The 18,235-nt window shown below is 34.2% G+C and overlaps 1 protein-coding gene across 4 annotated transcripts in view; it reads right to left on the bottom strand.

Moving 5' to 3' along the window:
• EML5 (EMAP like 5) overlaps positions 1-18,235 on the bottom strand; it is a 116,853-nt gene that overhangs the window by 43,808 nt on the left and 54,810 nt on the right. For all 4 annotated transcript variants that reach the window (XM_027899137.1, XM_027899138.1, XM_027899139.1 and 1 more), the window contains exons 14-22: positions 13,415-13,601; positions 11,567-11,672; positions 10,400-10,493; positions 8,369-8,469; positions 6,271-6,473; positions 5,098-5,209; positions 4,030-4,157; positions 2,162-2,303; positions 233-385 (exon numbers count right to left, since the gene is read on the bottom strand). In XM_027899137.1, the coding sequence (XP_027754938.1) occupies positions 233-385; positions 2,162-2,303; positions 4,030-4,157; positions 5,098-5,209; positions 6,271-6,473; positions 8,369-8,469; positions 10,400-10,493; positions 11,567-11,672; positions 13,415-13,601 (1,226 nt within the window). The remainder of the gene's footprint in view (positions 1-232; positions 386-2,161; positions 2,304-4,029; positions 4,158-5,097; positions 5,210-6,270; positions 6,474-8,368; positions 8,470-10,399; positions 10,494-11,566; positions 11,673-13,414; positions 13,602-18,235) is intronic.

The raw sequence follows: 18,235 nt of genomic DNA, 5'->3' as shown, positions 1-18,235 counted from the left end.
CATGATTCAAACTGACTGTTGCATTCATGAGCAAACTTACTCCAATAATCTCATCCTTAAATGAGCAACACGGGACTTCACCACTAATGTTTTTCAAAATAACAGTATTAGCTTTGCTGACCTATTTATTACATGTAGAAGAGTACTACAAGTCTCTATTACCTTTAAACGTGATAAAGCTTGCTTTAACAACCTTGATATAAAAATCTTCATTAAAAAAAATTGCACTTACCAGGAGAAAATCGTATCTCTGAAATAACATCTTTTCTGTGCTGGAAAGAGACTAGATCCTCCAGGGTATCTGCATTAACTATCAAAAAACTTCCATCGTTGAGACCAACAGCTAATGCTTTTCCATCAGGAGAAAAGCAGCAACATCTGCCTCCTATGAGGGATACAGAAATGCCATTTAGGTTCAATTTACAGTGCATTATCCCTCTTTTAGATCTATTTTTCCATTAGTAAAGGAAAAGTATTATTATAGTAAAAACTCCCAAGGATGTTTTTCTGATGCTGCCAAGATTTCCAAACTGCAGTAGCACACAGAAGCTATTGGCAAATCAACAGGTATACATGCCCAGAATATTAAATTACATTTATTTGCATATTAATTGATATATGTTCTACATTAGCAATACAGATTAAACAGTACTGTCTGTGTATTTTTAGTTTGCTCTCTTTCTCAGTATCTGGCACTGGTTGGTTGTTACCATTTGCTTTGGTAAGGAGAGCATAGCTGGAAAAGATCTTTTGGACTCCCAGAATACACTCCTTTACTATCAGAAATGCTTAGTCACTAGGTCATAAAATCCTTCCAATAAACATGTCAAGTGTAATTTGAAAAGCAGTTTAATTTCCAACCTAAATTTATATATGGTCAGCTTATGCAGACTTGTTTTCATGCCAGAATTTTCCATTATCATTAATACTTTCCCTTACTATTTGTTTCTCTGATTAACTTGTAGCTAGCTGTACTTCATTTAGATGGCTTCACCACAAAGCTTCCCATTCATTATCCTGTAGCTCTTTTCCATCCTCAACTTTTAATTTAATTCCATTGAGCTGAACACAGATGAGAAACGTGCACCAAAAATATCCTGATTTGTGTCTTGTAAATTACATGAATATTCCAGCATGTCTTGGGACGTATAATTGCCATCCTGCAACTAGCTACAACATCCTGAGCTTTCTGCTCCTTAGTTATTCCCAAGCTATGCAGAATTTTTTCTTGAATTGATCTTGCCTTTTTTAATTATCAAATATTATTTCAATTCTGAAGTCAATTCAATTTTATTTCATTTCTGTAGTCTGCAGAACTATCCATCTCTTTCTGTACAGTACACAGGAACCTTTTAATATTGCCAAAGCACCTCAAAATGTGTCTCATCAGCAAATAAAGTCATCACAGACTTATTCTTTTTTTGCCAAAAGTACTCTTAAAAATATTAAGAAATATGAGCTTCAAGACTTACGCAAAGTTTGCCCAATAAAAAATTCTTGTTTAATCTCTGCTTGTGCTAGCTCATGTCTCTTCTTACATTTACTTTATCAATCTAAATAATTCTCAACTAAGTTTCCTGTTATGTTAGAATCAAACTGCATTGCTCATGCCAAACAGATAAAGCCTATTGTATTCCTGTGGCTAGCAAATCATATATGTCATTACAAGATTGTTAAGGCCAGTCTGGTCTAATCCTAAAAAATGTCACCTTTTATAATGTCATTTACAACAGATTTGCCGTCTGTCAAAATAGAATTTAGTTATACAGTAAACAATGAATAAACAGTTTATGATTTTTCTCTTTACTTGACATTCATGACTTTTCTAACATTCACAAAGAAGAGAATTTCAATATTACATCAAAGATTTCTTAAAAAAATTTCTAATTCAAAGTCCTCCACTTTGCAATACTTTAAGTAATGTAGCATTTATATAATTGGCTCAATTATGTTACAATTGCAAATAATCTCCAGAACAGTACTACACAGAATTTTTTCTGTACAGATTCATTAGCTTCATATAACTCCTGAACATAGCATTAATAAAATAAAATAATTTCAGCAAAGAAAGGAGTTTATTCAGTCCTGCTTTTGAAAGATTCATAATGTTTGTAAATGTCAACTGAATCAGTTAAATATTTTTTCATACTAAGCATCTTACCCTTTTTCAATTTGCGAACAGCTAACATACAATGGCTAGGAGATAAATCCCATATTCTTAAGGTTTTGTCATCACTTACAGTGGCACAAATAGGTAAATGAGGATGAGTAGCTAGACCCCAAACTTCCCCCTCCATGTGACCCTGAAAAAACACAATTAATTAGATTAATTTTTATTTTAAACTGAAATATGAACTAATACATTTAAGGAAGTTTTAAAAAAGAGACAAAGAGAACTTGCGTATCTTTAGAGGATAATGAATATCTTAATAGAAATACAGAACATCCGAAAAAATTCACTTTGCTTCTTGCAGTTACTGTGCAAATTATAGGAATTAGTACTACAGAAAACTGTTCCTGAGAAATAATTGTCACACACACCTATGTCAATGACATGGACAGTAGTACTGAGTGCATCCTCAGCTAGTTGCTGATAACACCAAGCTGTGAGGTGAGATGTGATGTGATCAACGTGCTGGAGGAGAAGAGATGCAGTCCAGAGGGACCTTGACCAGGTGTGACAGGTGGACCCATGCAATGAAGCTCAGTAAGGCCAAGTGCAAGGTCCTGCACGTGGCTTAGGGTAATCCCCAGCACAAATACAGAGAATGGACTGAGAGCAGCCCTGAGGAGAAGGACTTAGGGATTTGGTGGACAAGAAGCTGGACAGGAGTCAGCAATGAGGACTCCCAGCCCAGAAAGCCAGCTGTGACCTGGGCTGCATTAAAAGAAATGTGATCAGCAGGTCAGGGAGGTGATTCTGCCTCTCTACTCCATTCTGGTGAGACTCCAGTACTGCGTCTGGTTCTGGAGTCTTCAGCACAAGACAGGGACCTGTTGGTCTGAGTCCAGAGGAGGGCCACAGAAATGGTCAGAGGGTTGGAGCACCTCTCCTATGAAGAAAGGCCGAGAGAGTAGAGGTTGTTCAGCCTGGAGAAGAGAGGGTTCTGGGAAAATCTTACTGAACTCTCTCAGTACTTAAAGGGGGCTTATGAGGAAGATGGGGTCACTTTTTAGTAGGGCCTGTAGCAACAGGAAAAGGGGTAATGGTTTTAAACTAAGAAGCAGATTCAGGCTAGATATAAGGAAGAAATTTTTTATGATTAGGGTGGTTAAACACCAGAAGAGATTGTCTAGAGAGGTGACAAATGCTCCAGTCCTGGAAACATCCAAGGTCAGATTGGATGGAGCTCCTAACAATCTGAACTATTTAAAGATGTCCTTGCTTACTGCAGGGGGTTCGGACAAGATGACCTTTAAAGGTCCCTTCCAACCCAGACTATTCTATGAATTAGATTTTTTCCTTTACCTTAGGTTCTAATATTTTCTTTAAACAAAGCTAGTTCTTTATCTATTGCACTGACCACTCAGAATGGAGATAATGCAGAGTTTCTTTAACTTTGGAAGAAAATCATAGATTGATACAATGTAAAAACCTGTTTTGTAGACAGGCTTAAGAAATGCAGCTGTTTGGTATGGCAAAGAAGACACGTGTTTTTTACATGATTACAAATAAAATCTAGTAACAGCCTCAAGGAGACAACCTGTAAAAATAATAGCAGTAATTAGGACTCAGAAAAAGTTAATAAAGAATTCAGTGGAAGATCCACTGTTTCACATACTTTTTTTTTTTTAAACAGGTATTTGATCTCCATCTGTTTGAAAAGATGAACTCATTGAACAAAATAGTAAATGAAATCCTATTTCTACTTTGTTCATTGAAGAGTCATAATGGTCTAGCCTAACTAGAATTGATGGTAACTCATTAACTTCATTAGTAATTAAAGTGTTTGTTATTTCATAAGTTTTTATTTGAAAAATAAAATTACGTTTATGGTATGAAATATTTGACTGATATTTAACATATACCTGAACCAGCAGAGTTATTGGTCCACTTTTATCCACCTCCAGTATTTCACCATTCTTTGTGCCCACTAAAATATGACCATGTCCTAATGATATGGCACGTATAGAAGGATTATCTTCTAAGAGGAGACCTAGAACATAAAAGTGTTGGAAGACAGGAGACTCTCAAGTATGCCTTAAAGAGGATTTTTCACACATTTGCACATTCCATTCTCACTGTAGAAAAAGATACTCAGCAGTGAACAGTAAAAACATATTCCTGCATGGAACAGCTTACATGTTTGGATTCCTTTGGGAGTACTGAGTGATACATCAAGAAGTTTAATCATCCTGACTGGCAATCTTAGTGAAAAAATGTGCATGTGTCAACTACACTACTAAAGTGCTGAGATTTACAGTAACTTCAAGTCTATCTTTTTATAAAACAGTTATGAGAATAAGATATCCTGGAGTACAATATTTTCATTAATAAGTATTCGTATTCATGATGTTTGAAAATCACGTCATATACATTAGAACTCATCAAACGTAACTTTTAATGAGCAAAATGGAAGAGAAATGGCTATCTCAAATGACAAATAGGGGAAACTGTAAGATCAAGAATGAACGGTAGAAATAGGAAAAATGGAAATGAAAATTTCAAAAGACATTTACATTTACAGAAAATTAAGTACCAATACCTTAAAAAACCACAATTCTAAATTTCTTCCCTTCTTCAAAACAAAAAAGATCAGATAAGAGACTTCGTGATCAGAAACACAAGAAATATAATAGGCTTTTTTGGCTGCAACTTTAATTAAAAAAAATCCCCTGGGTGATGAGAAACTCAAAGCTTAATTAATTTAGGTTGATAATAAGGTAAATATTATGATCTGCACCCATCAAATGTGCAAACAGACGCTACAACATACGATTCCCATCCCAAGAGAAAAACAACATATTTAGAATCAGCAAAGATCAAAAAAACATTTTAGTATTCACTATGTCAAATGTGGATTTCTTCCTGCTGAGGAAAGCAATTCCACAAAGTCTTCTAAAGAAAGTACTTTAAATAGAATAAAAGTGTGTTACCTTTAGACCCAGGGGCCAAAGCAGCCCTTTTGATGGCATAGGTTTTGAGACAACGTTCAAAAGTATCATCCCAGAGAGCTACTACCCCATCCTTTCCTCCAGTGACAAATCCCTGGGAGGGGAAAAAAAGAAATAATTACAAGTTAGTATCAATTACTATCTTTCCTTAATTTTTCAGTGATTTCTGCAAATACTGAAAATGGACTATATACAACACTGCAATGCACAGGGCTACAGATGTTAGAGATGAAAAGAACAGGAGCAAGAGAATTATTGATTTCTCCTCCTGATGAAAGCAGCACAGTTCTGTACAGTCAACGTACAGAGGTTGTGTGCTTCTACCATTCTAGAAAAATAATTTAATCAGCATACTATAAAGTGTTTTTCCTGATATTTAGCCTCCATATCCTTTTGGTATTTCACCTCATTACTCCAAATCAAACTTAGTACTACTCACAGAAATTTGATTAGTGCTTAAATGATTCAAATATATGTATATTTGAGCCATTCTGTCTTTAAAAATTATTTGCAGGTATTTAGTGAAGCAACAGGTATACTTAATACTGAAATCATTAACACTTCCCTTAAGAGCGTTTAGTTCTTGCAGTATGAATAACACATGCATTGTTCAACACTACTATACTGAAATTCAAATATTGGGAGGTGGAGTGCCTTGGTCTAACCTAAGAAAACACAAACATATACATAAGTTCGAACATACAAGTAATCTAACTGGAACACTCATTCACATTTAAGCACATGCTTAAAGGCTCTGTTGAGCTAAAAGAAGCTGAGAATCAGTAGAAGTACTTAATGATTTACAGATTGAATGCTTCTGTGAGTAGATAGTAATTATAGACAAAATAGTAGAAAGTGTGATCTTCTTCCTTTCTCACAAGCTCACCTATTCCATTAAAGTTATGGACACTTAAATCAGTTACTGTTATTTCTTTATTAAGGGTTTATCAAAATTACTGAACAAGATGTCACTGGACCACAAGGATTTGAGAAACAGTTTCTATGTAACAGGAGTAAGAAACATGCATAAGACTCTATTTTGAATCTGGACCCCACAAGGCTTTTCTGTAATGGAAATAAGGACGTGGATTCCTGGGTTTGGGAAAAAGAATTTTTTTTGTCCAGACACAAAAAACCAACGAGCAGTTTATTTACTTTTTCCAGTGCGTGCATGCTGAACACAGGACCATCATGTGCTTTCACAGTTTTTAGGAGAAACACATCTCTCCAAATACACACATCCCCCGTGGAAGTTCCAGAGAACGCCATCTCTTCAGTCCAGCCATATACTGCACACATCATTGTATCAGTTCTTCCCAGTGCACCTATGCAGCCCTTTCTCCCAATTAGTCCTCCACCTGGTTCAGACCAAAAACAAGTCATCAGATATTTGCTTAGAATTATTTTCCAGAAACTATACAACCTTGCCCAGAGCAATGGGTCCTTTTCTTCTGGTCCACACATGCTCCACAAAAAATTGAGCCTGAGAAGAGTTCTCACAAAACTAAATTTTTATACTACTTGGAAACTTTCACAAAAAAACCCACTTACTTTTAACTTACTACTTGAATCTAAATTTGAGTGTATACACACATATACCCACATAGACCTATGAAGACACAGTGCATTTGTAAACTTGCATCTGAAAAAGAAACCTAACATCTCCCATACACAGTTCATAGAAATTAGGAATAAATTAACTGGAAAGAAAAACATTTAAACCGTAACATATCATCATTTTCATTATATGTTTTCAGTGAGAGGATTTCTAATTTTATTTTAGAGGTTTACTTATATTGCTCTCTGGATAATAGAAATGTTACAGATATATAAATTTTATAATTCTTTCATATCTAAAATAATTTGACTAATATAACACATAGTAATTTCTGGCTAGAAAGTCAGATTTATATCGTCACAATTATGACAGAAATTTCATGTGGTGTAACACAGAAGCCCCTCAGGATCTGACACTTCATATTGAGAGGCAAAGTTTCGGAACCTCTCTGCCTTCACTTGGCACTGACGACAATTTTACATATATAAATATATATATATATAAAATATATATACTTCAGTGTCACTTCTCACATCAAGTGCACCTGCTCTACTGCAGATTCCAGAAACCTGGCATTTGTTAAGGTGCACCAATACTCTTCTCCTCACATTGGCACTGTGAAGTGCATTTCACAGTGACTGCCTCGTCAGTGTTCCACTGGAGTTTTGCACAGATGGGCTGCAGCATCAGGGAAATTTGATTTCTGCTGACTGAGCAATGCCAGAGAGAAAACTACCATTTTAAACAATTTCCTTTCTTTATTCAAAATCACCATCTCCAAGCTTTCAGCATAGTTAAGATTTGTTTCTAAAGAATTTATAGTAACTCATTCAGTAAATATTCTGAGACACTTTGTTCTTTCTATAGATAGCAAGCTCAATTGTCAAAATTAATAATTTATATAGACATCAACAGCTTGCTCTCAGGCAATCTTGATTAATTTTTGTTGGAGCCAGAACTGGGAAAACCAGTGTAATTTTTTCATCACAGACTTTTCTCTCCACAATTAATCTTTGTAAGGACTCATGTCAGTTGATGTGCATAAATTCTGCATGAATAATTAGAACATGCTCAGCAGATAAGCTAGTCTTCTGTAGCACATATGTCTTTAGATAAAATTTGAGGTTTGAAACAGTGAAGTTCACACAAATATCAGGGAATGGATTTTTCACTGTTCAAAACTGCTCAAGCAGAAATAGCCAGCTGCTTTACCTTGGTTTTTAATTGTCAAATTCAACAGAGGTGTCTAGACAAACAGCTCAACTGGCAGATGTATCGTCTTCAAGTATTTTGTCTGAATTTTTAATGTGAATTTTTTATAACCTTAAATTTATATATATTGTGCCTCTTCATAGTGTATGTGCTGTAAAGGTCTTTCTACCAAAATCTGTTCTATGATTATAGAGCAGTTCTGAAACCTTTTCAGATATGTTATATTATTATTAGATATAAAATCAGACAATAGAAAATCCAAGGTCTTATCCACTTATATAGCTCTAGCTCCACAGGAAATTGATCTTAAAAAGAATTCCCACGACTGCTATAATGCCAATTAACATTATTATTGCTAGGGCAAAGCTAACTGACATATAGAGAGAAAACACTTGCCTTTAATGTATGAAACATGCAGTAAAGTGATGTAGTAGTTATACTTTAAATAACAGAAAATGCTGTAATTCTGAAAAGTGTCCTTACCTGCTCTACGCCAGAATTTCATGTGTTTAATTCCAACTGTAATCAGTTTATCAGGCATGTAAGGATTAATCTTAACCACAAAAATCTTATCTTTGCTTCCCCTGAAATACAAAATAAAATAATTTAAATAAAAATATAACTATTAATATATTTAAATAGGCTTTGATTTGTGAGGGTTTTTTCTTAATGTATACCTGCTCTTTATTGCTAACATTTACTTTCAAATCATTAACAATAGTTTACTATGAGAAGGAAGAAAGCTAAAGAACCAGCATACTGAGTCCCATTCTATTTTCATTACCCTTCAGTCTCCAAAGCAGGTGAGCAATTATGTTACTTCAGAGATGCAATAGGACACATTTTCTTTGCAAAAGAAAATATATTTGCATTAAGTTTAGGTATATGGCATTTAGATCTCTGACAGCTCATAATGAAACTTGAAGGAGTAAAGTTGTAAACCTTATTTCAAAGTCTCTTGTTTTAAAAACACCTTTTAATTGATTGTTTTACATTTTTGTGAGAATTAAACATATGATGCTATTATATTTCTTAAATAGAAATTTCAGTTGTTTCTAAAACATTAAAACTTTTTGGTTTAGATTTCTTACTATGCTTCTATAAAACTAACGTCTTGCTTCAATCCTGTAGTTTGAAAAACAACTTTCAACTATGTTAGATATTTATGGAAAGAAATGTTTACTAGTAGTTTTTTTTCTTTCTTTAAAATGCAGAAGAACCTCCAATCCCTAACTTTTACTCCTCATTCAAAAGCAGCAAAAATTTTATATTTTCTGCTGTTTCAGACCACAGAATGAACTAGTGCAGAAAACAGGAAACAGTTTCTTTCCAAAATCAGTCATCTTCAAAGTAGAGATGCCACTCTCAAAAATTCCAATTAACTCCTTTGTGTGGGTAGGAGAAATTAAAAACAAAAAAACGCACAAAACGAACAAAAAAACCATAAAAAAACCAAAAAAAAAACCCAACAAAACCAAACCCAAAATCTGAAAACAAAAATATCAGGTGAAAGGTTGACAAATAAGTCTTCAAAGAAGTCACCTAACTGGGCTTCTGAAAAATAACTGGGAAGAGAGTACTCCTCTTTATGTACATCATGTATTCAGGGTTTTCATTCCTTAGTGGGTAAAAAATTCCACGCACGTTTAAAAATAAAATGATAGTTAATGTCATTGAAGAGTAATAATGACCTTAATGGATAAAAAGGAAGTTGACACTTTTTAAATTGTATCTGCAGAGAGTAATAAATCTCTTTTAAATCTACGTAGAACAACGTTTAGATTATATGAACTGAATCCAGACAGAATGGGGAAAAAAACCTCTCACATTACTGCTCCATTTAAAGTAATAAATCCTTAAAAAAAACCAAAGTTGAAGGTTTCAAAAATACTACTTAAAATTAGAAATAAGATTCTATCTTGTAGATTAAAACTCCATTTAATAAACAGATATTAAATAAGCTTCGCAGACACAAAGAAACTTCCAAAATATTTAACCTTTGGAAGTTATTTAGTCCAATTTCCTGCTCCAAGCAGACCTGACTTCAAAGTTAGATCAGTCTGCTCAGAAAAGGAAAGAAACCTGAAGAAAAAAGAACTCTGCAAAACAACTTCAGATTACTATCCTAAGGAAGACATGACCTCTGATGAAAAAGATCTGAACAGAACATACATCACCATCTTTGTGAAGGCAAACAGAAGTACTTATAGTGAGCTTTAAAAAAATTATTTCAGAATACATCAAATTAAATAAGCACAAATAAATTTTGTCTTCTATATGTCTTCTTTCTTCACTAGTGGAGTTGTCACCCTAGTAATTCCTGTTGACTATCAGTTTCATTTATTTCTTCCAAAGAAACTTTTAAGGTTTTGATAAATATTATTGTCTGTATCACTCCAGTGACAGAAACTGCTAATTTATTAGAGAACTTTTATTCTTTAATGAATATATTTTGCTTACTGTCACTTGAAAGTAAATCTAGGTACAAATTTTAAAACATAGTTAAATTCCTACCTTACTGCTGAAAGCTTTTCTCCTTTCTTCCAGTCCCAGAGTACAATAGTGTGATTGTCATCTATTCCAACAGAAGCCAATCGTTTCCCATCAGCTAGAAAAATAAATTTATTATTAAGAGAGTAGATAGATAACTATGTTGCAATCATAAGAAACTATGTTAAAAATATTATAGCTTCACAAATATTATAAGAAGAATGTACAAATGGGTAAATAATCATATGATGTATTTATAGTCATGTCTTGTCATCTGTTTACGAAACAGGAAAGCACTCAAGCAATATCATGAAATTTATGAAATGCCCTTAAACTTGAAGTCTTGGAGAAGCTCTGACACATGTTCCACATTAACCTCCAATAAACAAGCTAGTTCTGTTCACTTATGAGCAATGACTTTCTGACCTGTATCCATCTTCAAAATTGCTAACCATCCATGCAAAAATTTGGGAAACAAGATTCACATCTTGAAAAATGGAGAATCAAAAGTAAAAAGCATCAAAGACCACAAAGTACACATCTTTGTGATCACACACCTTCACTGTGAGTCTAGAGATCCTATCCAGTAAATCCAAACTATTAAAAAATGAATAGAAGCCAGTGGACAAGACGAAATTTAATATCGGTACAGGAATTCAATGTATGGGGGGTAAAAATCTCAAATGATTTAACTGATAGTCTCTTATGTTAGGATAAGGTGGAGAGAGAAACTAGGTTTCTGACCAGAAGAATCCATAAGTGGACTTTCTGAATGCATCAGTGTGCTACCCAAATGGCTTTCAGGATTTCATTAAAAAAAAAAAAAAAAGAAAAGAATTGCACACCTGATCAATGTGCTCAAAAATTTGGTTACACAGTTGTAAAGCAGACACAACATTCAAGATCTGTGCACTTGCCTCATACAACCAAAAGAAATTCCAAAGTGCTCTGCTCAGCTGTTAAACAGCACAAAATCTGTTCTTGTATTTCCTACGTGCAAGACTTCAAAGGAGTTTTTTTGATGAATGACCACTTTAACACAGGCTCTCTCATTTGACATTTAACACCACAGAATATTTTTAACACATAGTCTACAGTGTAAAGGAATCCAAAATTGCTCAGTAGAATTGATTAGCTTGTATTTTCACACAGAAAAGGAAAAGTGTAAATAAATAAATAAATACTTATTACCTGAAAAATCAACGGCACAAACACCGTACTGGTGATAGCCCTTTAATACTGAGAGTGGTTTTATTGTTTCTGTATCCCAAATGTGTATTGAGGGATCTCGACCAACCTGAAAGTATACAAATTCACAACCTTTTTTTTGTTTCATTTCTCAGTTACTTCACACAGATGATAAAAAGTATAATAATGAAAAATACTTCAAAAAGTTTTTGAAAAAATGTAGTGATAAAGTTTTCCTAGTATTCCTGTTGTCTGGCTAGCAGTACATTGTTCCTTTTCCTGCTTCACAAATACCATGTCCCAGCTGTCTTAGGAACACTAATCACAATTAACTAAAGCCTTCTTGTTAAAAGAAAAAAAAAGCCCTTCCTTGATTGCACTGTGGCATATTTATTCCATCAATTCTTCATCAATCATTCCCTGCCTAAAAATAAAAGGTTATTTTTGTTGCTAGTATATAAGCTACTCCACGTTTGAGAAATCAAGGTGACTTCTGTTGCTTACTGGTGTAATTACAGGTGTCTACAGATCAGATTCTAATGGTGCCACTAAAATGGCACTAATATAGGTAACTTGGTAAGAAATCGAATATAGATTATTCTTATTAACTATGTACAAAAGCATTATAAGTCAATATTTACATGAATAATTACTATTCCAAAGATTTTGCACCTCAGTGCACCAAAAAAAACGTTGTAAAACCAGAGCAACAGTCTCTTGTGTTTAAGACCAGGGGCAGGGCTCAACAAAACCAGGATCTATTTCTAGTTTTGTCACAGACTTTGTATGTGATATTTACAAAGCTTTTCAGAATATCCACTACCAGGAAAATCTGAACCAGTGTGGCATGGAGAATTTGATTACTGCATTACCTAAATTCTTCAGGTAACATAATATACAACAGTATATAATATCTATAAATAAAACAGTATATAATGGAGTGTATTGTTCTGTTAATAGCATAAAGTATTTTAAAATATTGTAAATCCAGAGACATTTTTATTCATAGCCTTTACTACTCCAAAATTAGATAAAATCAATTCTTATATTTAGGGCTTTAATTTCTTAATTGACCTACAGAGTTATGTTAATCTCAAACATTTTTACAGAAATCAAGGGTATCATAAGCAAAAGTTTATTTCTATTAAAAAAACTCAGTTCATGTTTCCCAATTTACTTTATAATAATAATAACAACAACAATGACAAAAGTGATAACAATAAATAAACCCCCTTAAAACATGAGATTAAACCTTCAAATTCCCAGTGTATAAATATTTATGGGAACACTTGTCAGAAAACAAGAGTGAAAAGAATTTACCTAAAATTACTGTCTGGCAAAAGATAAAATGAGCTATTATTAGTACTATAAAATGAACTTTAGCAACATACATAGCTGTGTTGTATGCACAAACACTATAGTTTGTCTATAGGTGATAACCTATAACGTGAAAATGAAATGTCAGACTGTAATAACAACCACTAACTTCATACTATGTAATAATACATGAATGTAATAATAGAAAATAAGATAGTAAAAAAGTATTTCTGAATTGCACATTTCTTCCACCTTATCATGAAATGGTAACATAATGATGAATTAAAAAAAAATATTAATCTATTCTGAATTTAAAAGAGGTTTAAAAAAACGAGGAAATAAAACTCTTATCAGAATATAAAGAACTGTAAAAAACACTTATCGTGTCAAATTTTTACCATGATTCCTTCTGCAACAGAAAAACAGTTCTTTACCTGAATAAGTATAGACTAGACATTCTCCCTCCAAGACAGGGCTTTCTAAATTCAGTAGTAAAAACTTCAGATTGTTATAGCAGATAAACATGCATCCTACCTGGCCTGTTGCCACATAGTCCTTTAAGGGATGAATAGCAAGGCAAAGAATGTCATCATCGTGACCCAGATAGAAGTGCTGTGTGTTCTGCTGCCGGTTGTACACCACTCCCACCGCTGCCACGTGGTATACGATTTCACCCGTCTGAGTGTAAAATAAATTGCTTCGACAGTCGTAACCTCTGTAACTAATCAGAGAAAAAAGTTTGCTCATCAAGGTCATAAACACGCATAATAAAACTGGTAAAGCTATGCAAGAGGCATTTTGCACATGTAAAATTCAGATTACTTACCGATGACTGTTCTGGTAAGATTATAACATATTTTCCAAAAGGAGTACCAATTTAACAATTTAATTTCCCATTCAGACATCAGTACTAGTAGCATTAGCTTAAGAAAGGCATTTAATAGTTACTCTCCACAGCTAGTTTAGAAGAGAAAGTAATAGCTAGTAATTTTTTCAGACCACATGGAGAAGTTGGGCATGCAACATATAGCTAAATGAAATAGAAAATTTCCAAAGTATTAGTTTCAGCTATATCTCACTGCTCAAAAATCAGGCAGCAAAACATTCCACAAGAATGTGGACAACTGAAAGTTTCTGGAAACTTGATAACAAGAAACAAATGCATACATTTTCTTTTAGAACAATTTCTTTCTTTGAAGAAAAACCTGCCTCTTTTCCTTTTTGAGGAAAAACCAGTGCAGTCTTTCTGAACTGATGCAGCAACTGACATCAATAGGCCAACTCCCAGCTGAGGTGTGTATGCACTATAGCTCAGGATATGCACTTTCTCCTCGGTGTGATTAAGATTCAGTATCCCATAAAAACCAAAAGTTACATTTCCAAAAAGGCTCCTGCTTTAAGTAATTTAAGAGGCTAAGAAACCTAAAAAAACAAGTAAGTTACAAATAAGTGTTTTTAACGCTATCCTTGGTAGTCAATGGAGGTAATATTTAAAAATGCATAATTTAAATTTATTCCTTCCTTTCTTCTGATGTAGACAATACTTCATATACTCCTGACACATCCTGTTTCTATGCCAGTAATTCCTCAGCTAACCTTTTTCTATTCCTTCTTCTTTTCTTACAGATCTTCACTCAATCAACTTTTTAATTGTTTTACAAAGATGCAGGCAAAATCTGGCTACATTTTTAAGTGTACGGTTAAATTTACAGGAAGGGAATGACACTTGAGTGTGTTTAAAATGGCCATGAATTATCTTCATTTAGGGATCAAAAGCCCTACCTAAGTATTTTTGTATCCATCTCCTAATTAAACCAATTGAAAAAAAAAAAGCTCTGAAGATGATCAGCAAGTCATTCTTGGCAAACAAAACGGCTACACATTCACCCTCAGCAACTGCAAATTAACAGAATTCTAGAATGTCTATGTTATACTTCTCAACAAAAGCAGGCCCCTTTTGCATCAGTGCATGTTTTTAAATTATCACATAAGACAGAGACACATCTGTACACATACCAGTAAGCGTCATACACAAAATGAATGGTATAGCACTAAGACAATTACTACATATGAGACACTTCAAAGTTTTAAATGATGCAGAAATTATGCAATCCAGGTAGAAAGTTCATAAAATTATATATATTTTTTCTTATGTGCATAGTGCAACCATATGCACCAGTGAAGTAATGAATCTTTAAGGCAGCTGACCAATCTCAGTTTAATGAATACTATTCCAAAAAATATGGATCCGTGTTCACAAATGCTAGATCTATGCATTACTGGAAAATAACATAGCACATATCTGGAGCAGATTTGAATACACTGGGTTTCTGTTGGCTCACCTATACTACACACAGTGCCACTGTATGTGACTGGACAAAACTTACTAAAATCACACCACAAAGTTTTTAAAGAGACCAGCAGAGCGTCCAGGTCCATTCCTCCCCAGAAGTAGAATGTTGCATCTCATGAACTTCTTGAAGATCATGAAATTCCTCCCTTCCCCATTCTCTAGCCTGCCCAGGTCCCTTCAGATGACAACATGGACACTGGGCCTACCAGCCTCTCCTCCCAGCTTCGTATTGTTTACTACACTGTGAAATCCAATGCTGGGTCTCACTAGACCACAAATAAGAAAAGTGAACATCTTAAACTAGCAAAAACTGTGATAGCACAGAAATAAAAACTTTTAAATAAGTCTCTCTCCAACTCATTGTTTAGATTGGTATTCATATACAGGTTCTTAACTTCAGGTTTTGTTCTAGTCCAGGAACTTTGCAGTGTCTCCTGAGTTATGGTCCCTTCAAGATCTCTAGAAAAATCTCTTTCTATCTGAGGCTCAGCTGTATGTTTGCTCCCTGCTCTTCTCAAAGTGACCAACAAGTTAGACTCACAATACAAGTGCAGACTTTTCAGTCATTCTTTGGTCTCCCTCCACCCACATCTTTCACTAACAACATTCCCCAGCAGCAGCGAGTGCAGATGTTTTGAAGCTGATTTCTGCCCGACACAAATTGCTGCCTGCCTGCACCCTATTTTGATGTCTAGCCACTAGTTTTTAAAGGGACAGAATATACAATGGCCTAGAGTAACATTATGAAAGAAAAATAACCTATCACAGTATGTAACATCACCATTTTAAGGACATGACAGTATTCAGTGAGGGGCAGGGATTATAAAGCAGGCACAGTGTCAAAGAAGATATCTGAACCTATTGTTGTTTGGACATAATTTTCCTGTACTTCACTCTGCACTGTGCTCTGTTAAACATACTGGATTTCTTTTGCAAGTACAGAGTAATAAAAAAGAAAAAAGGCAAGTATGCACCCTAAAGGAGAATATTTTTAAAAAAACAGCTACGAAAATATGCATGCTGAGAGAAATACTGCTTTAGAAATACTGGACATTGAGCAATTTCTTACAAGCTTAGCAGTCACCTATAAAAGTAAAAAGCATTAAGACAGCAAAAGTAGATCCTCCTACATGTAACCCAGAAATTCAGAATTTCCCTAACAATTGCCTATATACCCTAAATTTAACCTAGTGAAACTGAGTAAATTAATGCCATGTATCACAGGACTACTCAAAATATCCAAAATGTACATAGGATGCAGGAAAATAGTTCTTATTACTCATATCTATAACTTTCTGTGATCAGAAGTTTTGATTTTATTTAATTTCATCTAGTTATTAAAAAATGTGTACAATCAGTTGTTTACAATTAAAATACTACATATTTTGCCAAAATATCAAGCAGGGCCAACAAAGACCCTTTGTAACCCAAATAAACACATTTGGTCTTTCCCACATGGCAGTTTATTAACTCCCTGACTACACAGGTACTTTTGACGAGAAGGAAAGTGATGGGCTAAGGTTGAGCAGAGATCTAAAGAAACATATTTCAATGTAGAAGATTATTCCCTGAGATCCTTTAACACAGTTTCAAAATACATCTCCATATTATTAAACCAATTTAGAACCAAGACTACTAGCTAATCTTAGAAAAAGCATGAAAAGAAACAATGTATTCACACACAGAAAACAAACCGCTGAAGTAATTTACGAATCGCTTTTAAGCTCCACTGACTACTGACTGCATCTCCAGTGACGGTGATGGAAGTTTAGATATGCACATAAAACCATCTACTTTTAGGCACACAGCTGTGAATTCTGTAACCTGAAGCTGGATCCTACCCACAGTTGCAAGTTACAGAGCTAAAGCCGGCTAAGGGACAACTTCACAAGCAATGTCCTCTCTGGGAAAAGAGTAAATGTCCGTGGCCTGTCTGAGAGAGTTTTCAAAAGTTTTATGTTAGTCTTCAAAGTATATATGGGACATTTCCAAATGTAGTCCAACCCTCCACTAAAAATCTCTAGAAGAACCAAATGTCAAAATGAACACGGTTGAGAGCAGAGTCTTTAGTAAAAAGGTGGTGATTTTTATTTTTAAAAAAACTTATTCTGCATGGCAATGGTGTTTTCGCAACAAAACCCACTCATAGCCTATTCCCTTCAGATGCTGCTTATAGGTACTTGTAGCAATCCATGCAAGACTCTCACTTAAAAGCATTTCCATGTCATCTTGAAACCATTACCAAATTTCATCTTAAGATAAGGGTAGTTCCATGAATATGCTGAAAATCAAACTAGATCTTTGAATATTGAAAAATCATTCTATGATTCGATGAATATTTAAAAAAATTTTTAAAGAAAAAATCATTCTTGTGAAATCAACAGGATAGCTTGGAAATAATACAAGGCAAAAGTATTATATTTGCCAGCAAAAAGAAAGCATAATAAGCATTGAATCTGAGAAAAAGATTCCTCTGAATATTTTAAAACAAGTGTCCTTTTCATGTTTCTGAACCACCACCAATGCCAAAGATGTGGCAAAATTAAAATACAGGAATAGTCAAAAAGAGGCCAAACTAGTACACCAATTTAATAATATGTTTCTGATCAGGATTGTATCAGATCTCTTATAGAAAGATGCACTTAAAGATGAACCTCTTAACAGAAGTTCTTTTCTCATCCATATTTATCAGTGGCTGGCTCATATACTCAGAATTACTGGGTTTATGCCCTTCCAAAGCAGGAAGGAACCAGAGGTTTAAAAGATTTCTTACAGGAAATGTAGAGCTTTTTAAAAGTTCATCTTTCAAGGCAGTTGACAAATTCAAAACACAAAACCAAAAAGCTAAAAAAAAAAAAAAAAAAAAGAAAGGAAAAAGAGCTTTCTATTACCCTATTTCAAAAAAGCGCTACTTCTTACACTTTCAAAGAACATCCAAGACATTTTCATTGCAGCTATAGAAAGATGAAGCAAAGCAGACTTCCTGAATCAGAGAATACACC

The sequence above is a fragment of the Empidonax traillii genome, unplaced genomic scaffold (assembly GCF_003031625.1).
Source record: "Empidonax traillii isolate 1590-97213 ecotype Southwest subspecies unplaced genomic scaffold, ASM303162v1 scaffold646:size549819, whole genome shotgun sequence".
Classification (NCBI taxonomy): Eukaryota; Metazoa; Chordata; class Aves; order Passeriformes; family Tyrannidae; genus Empidonax; species Empidonax traillii.
Note: the sequence above shows the minus strand (reverse complement) of the source record. Positions and strands in the feature narration are given on the sequence as shown.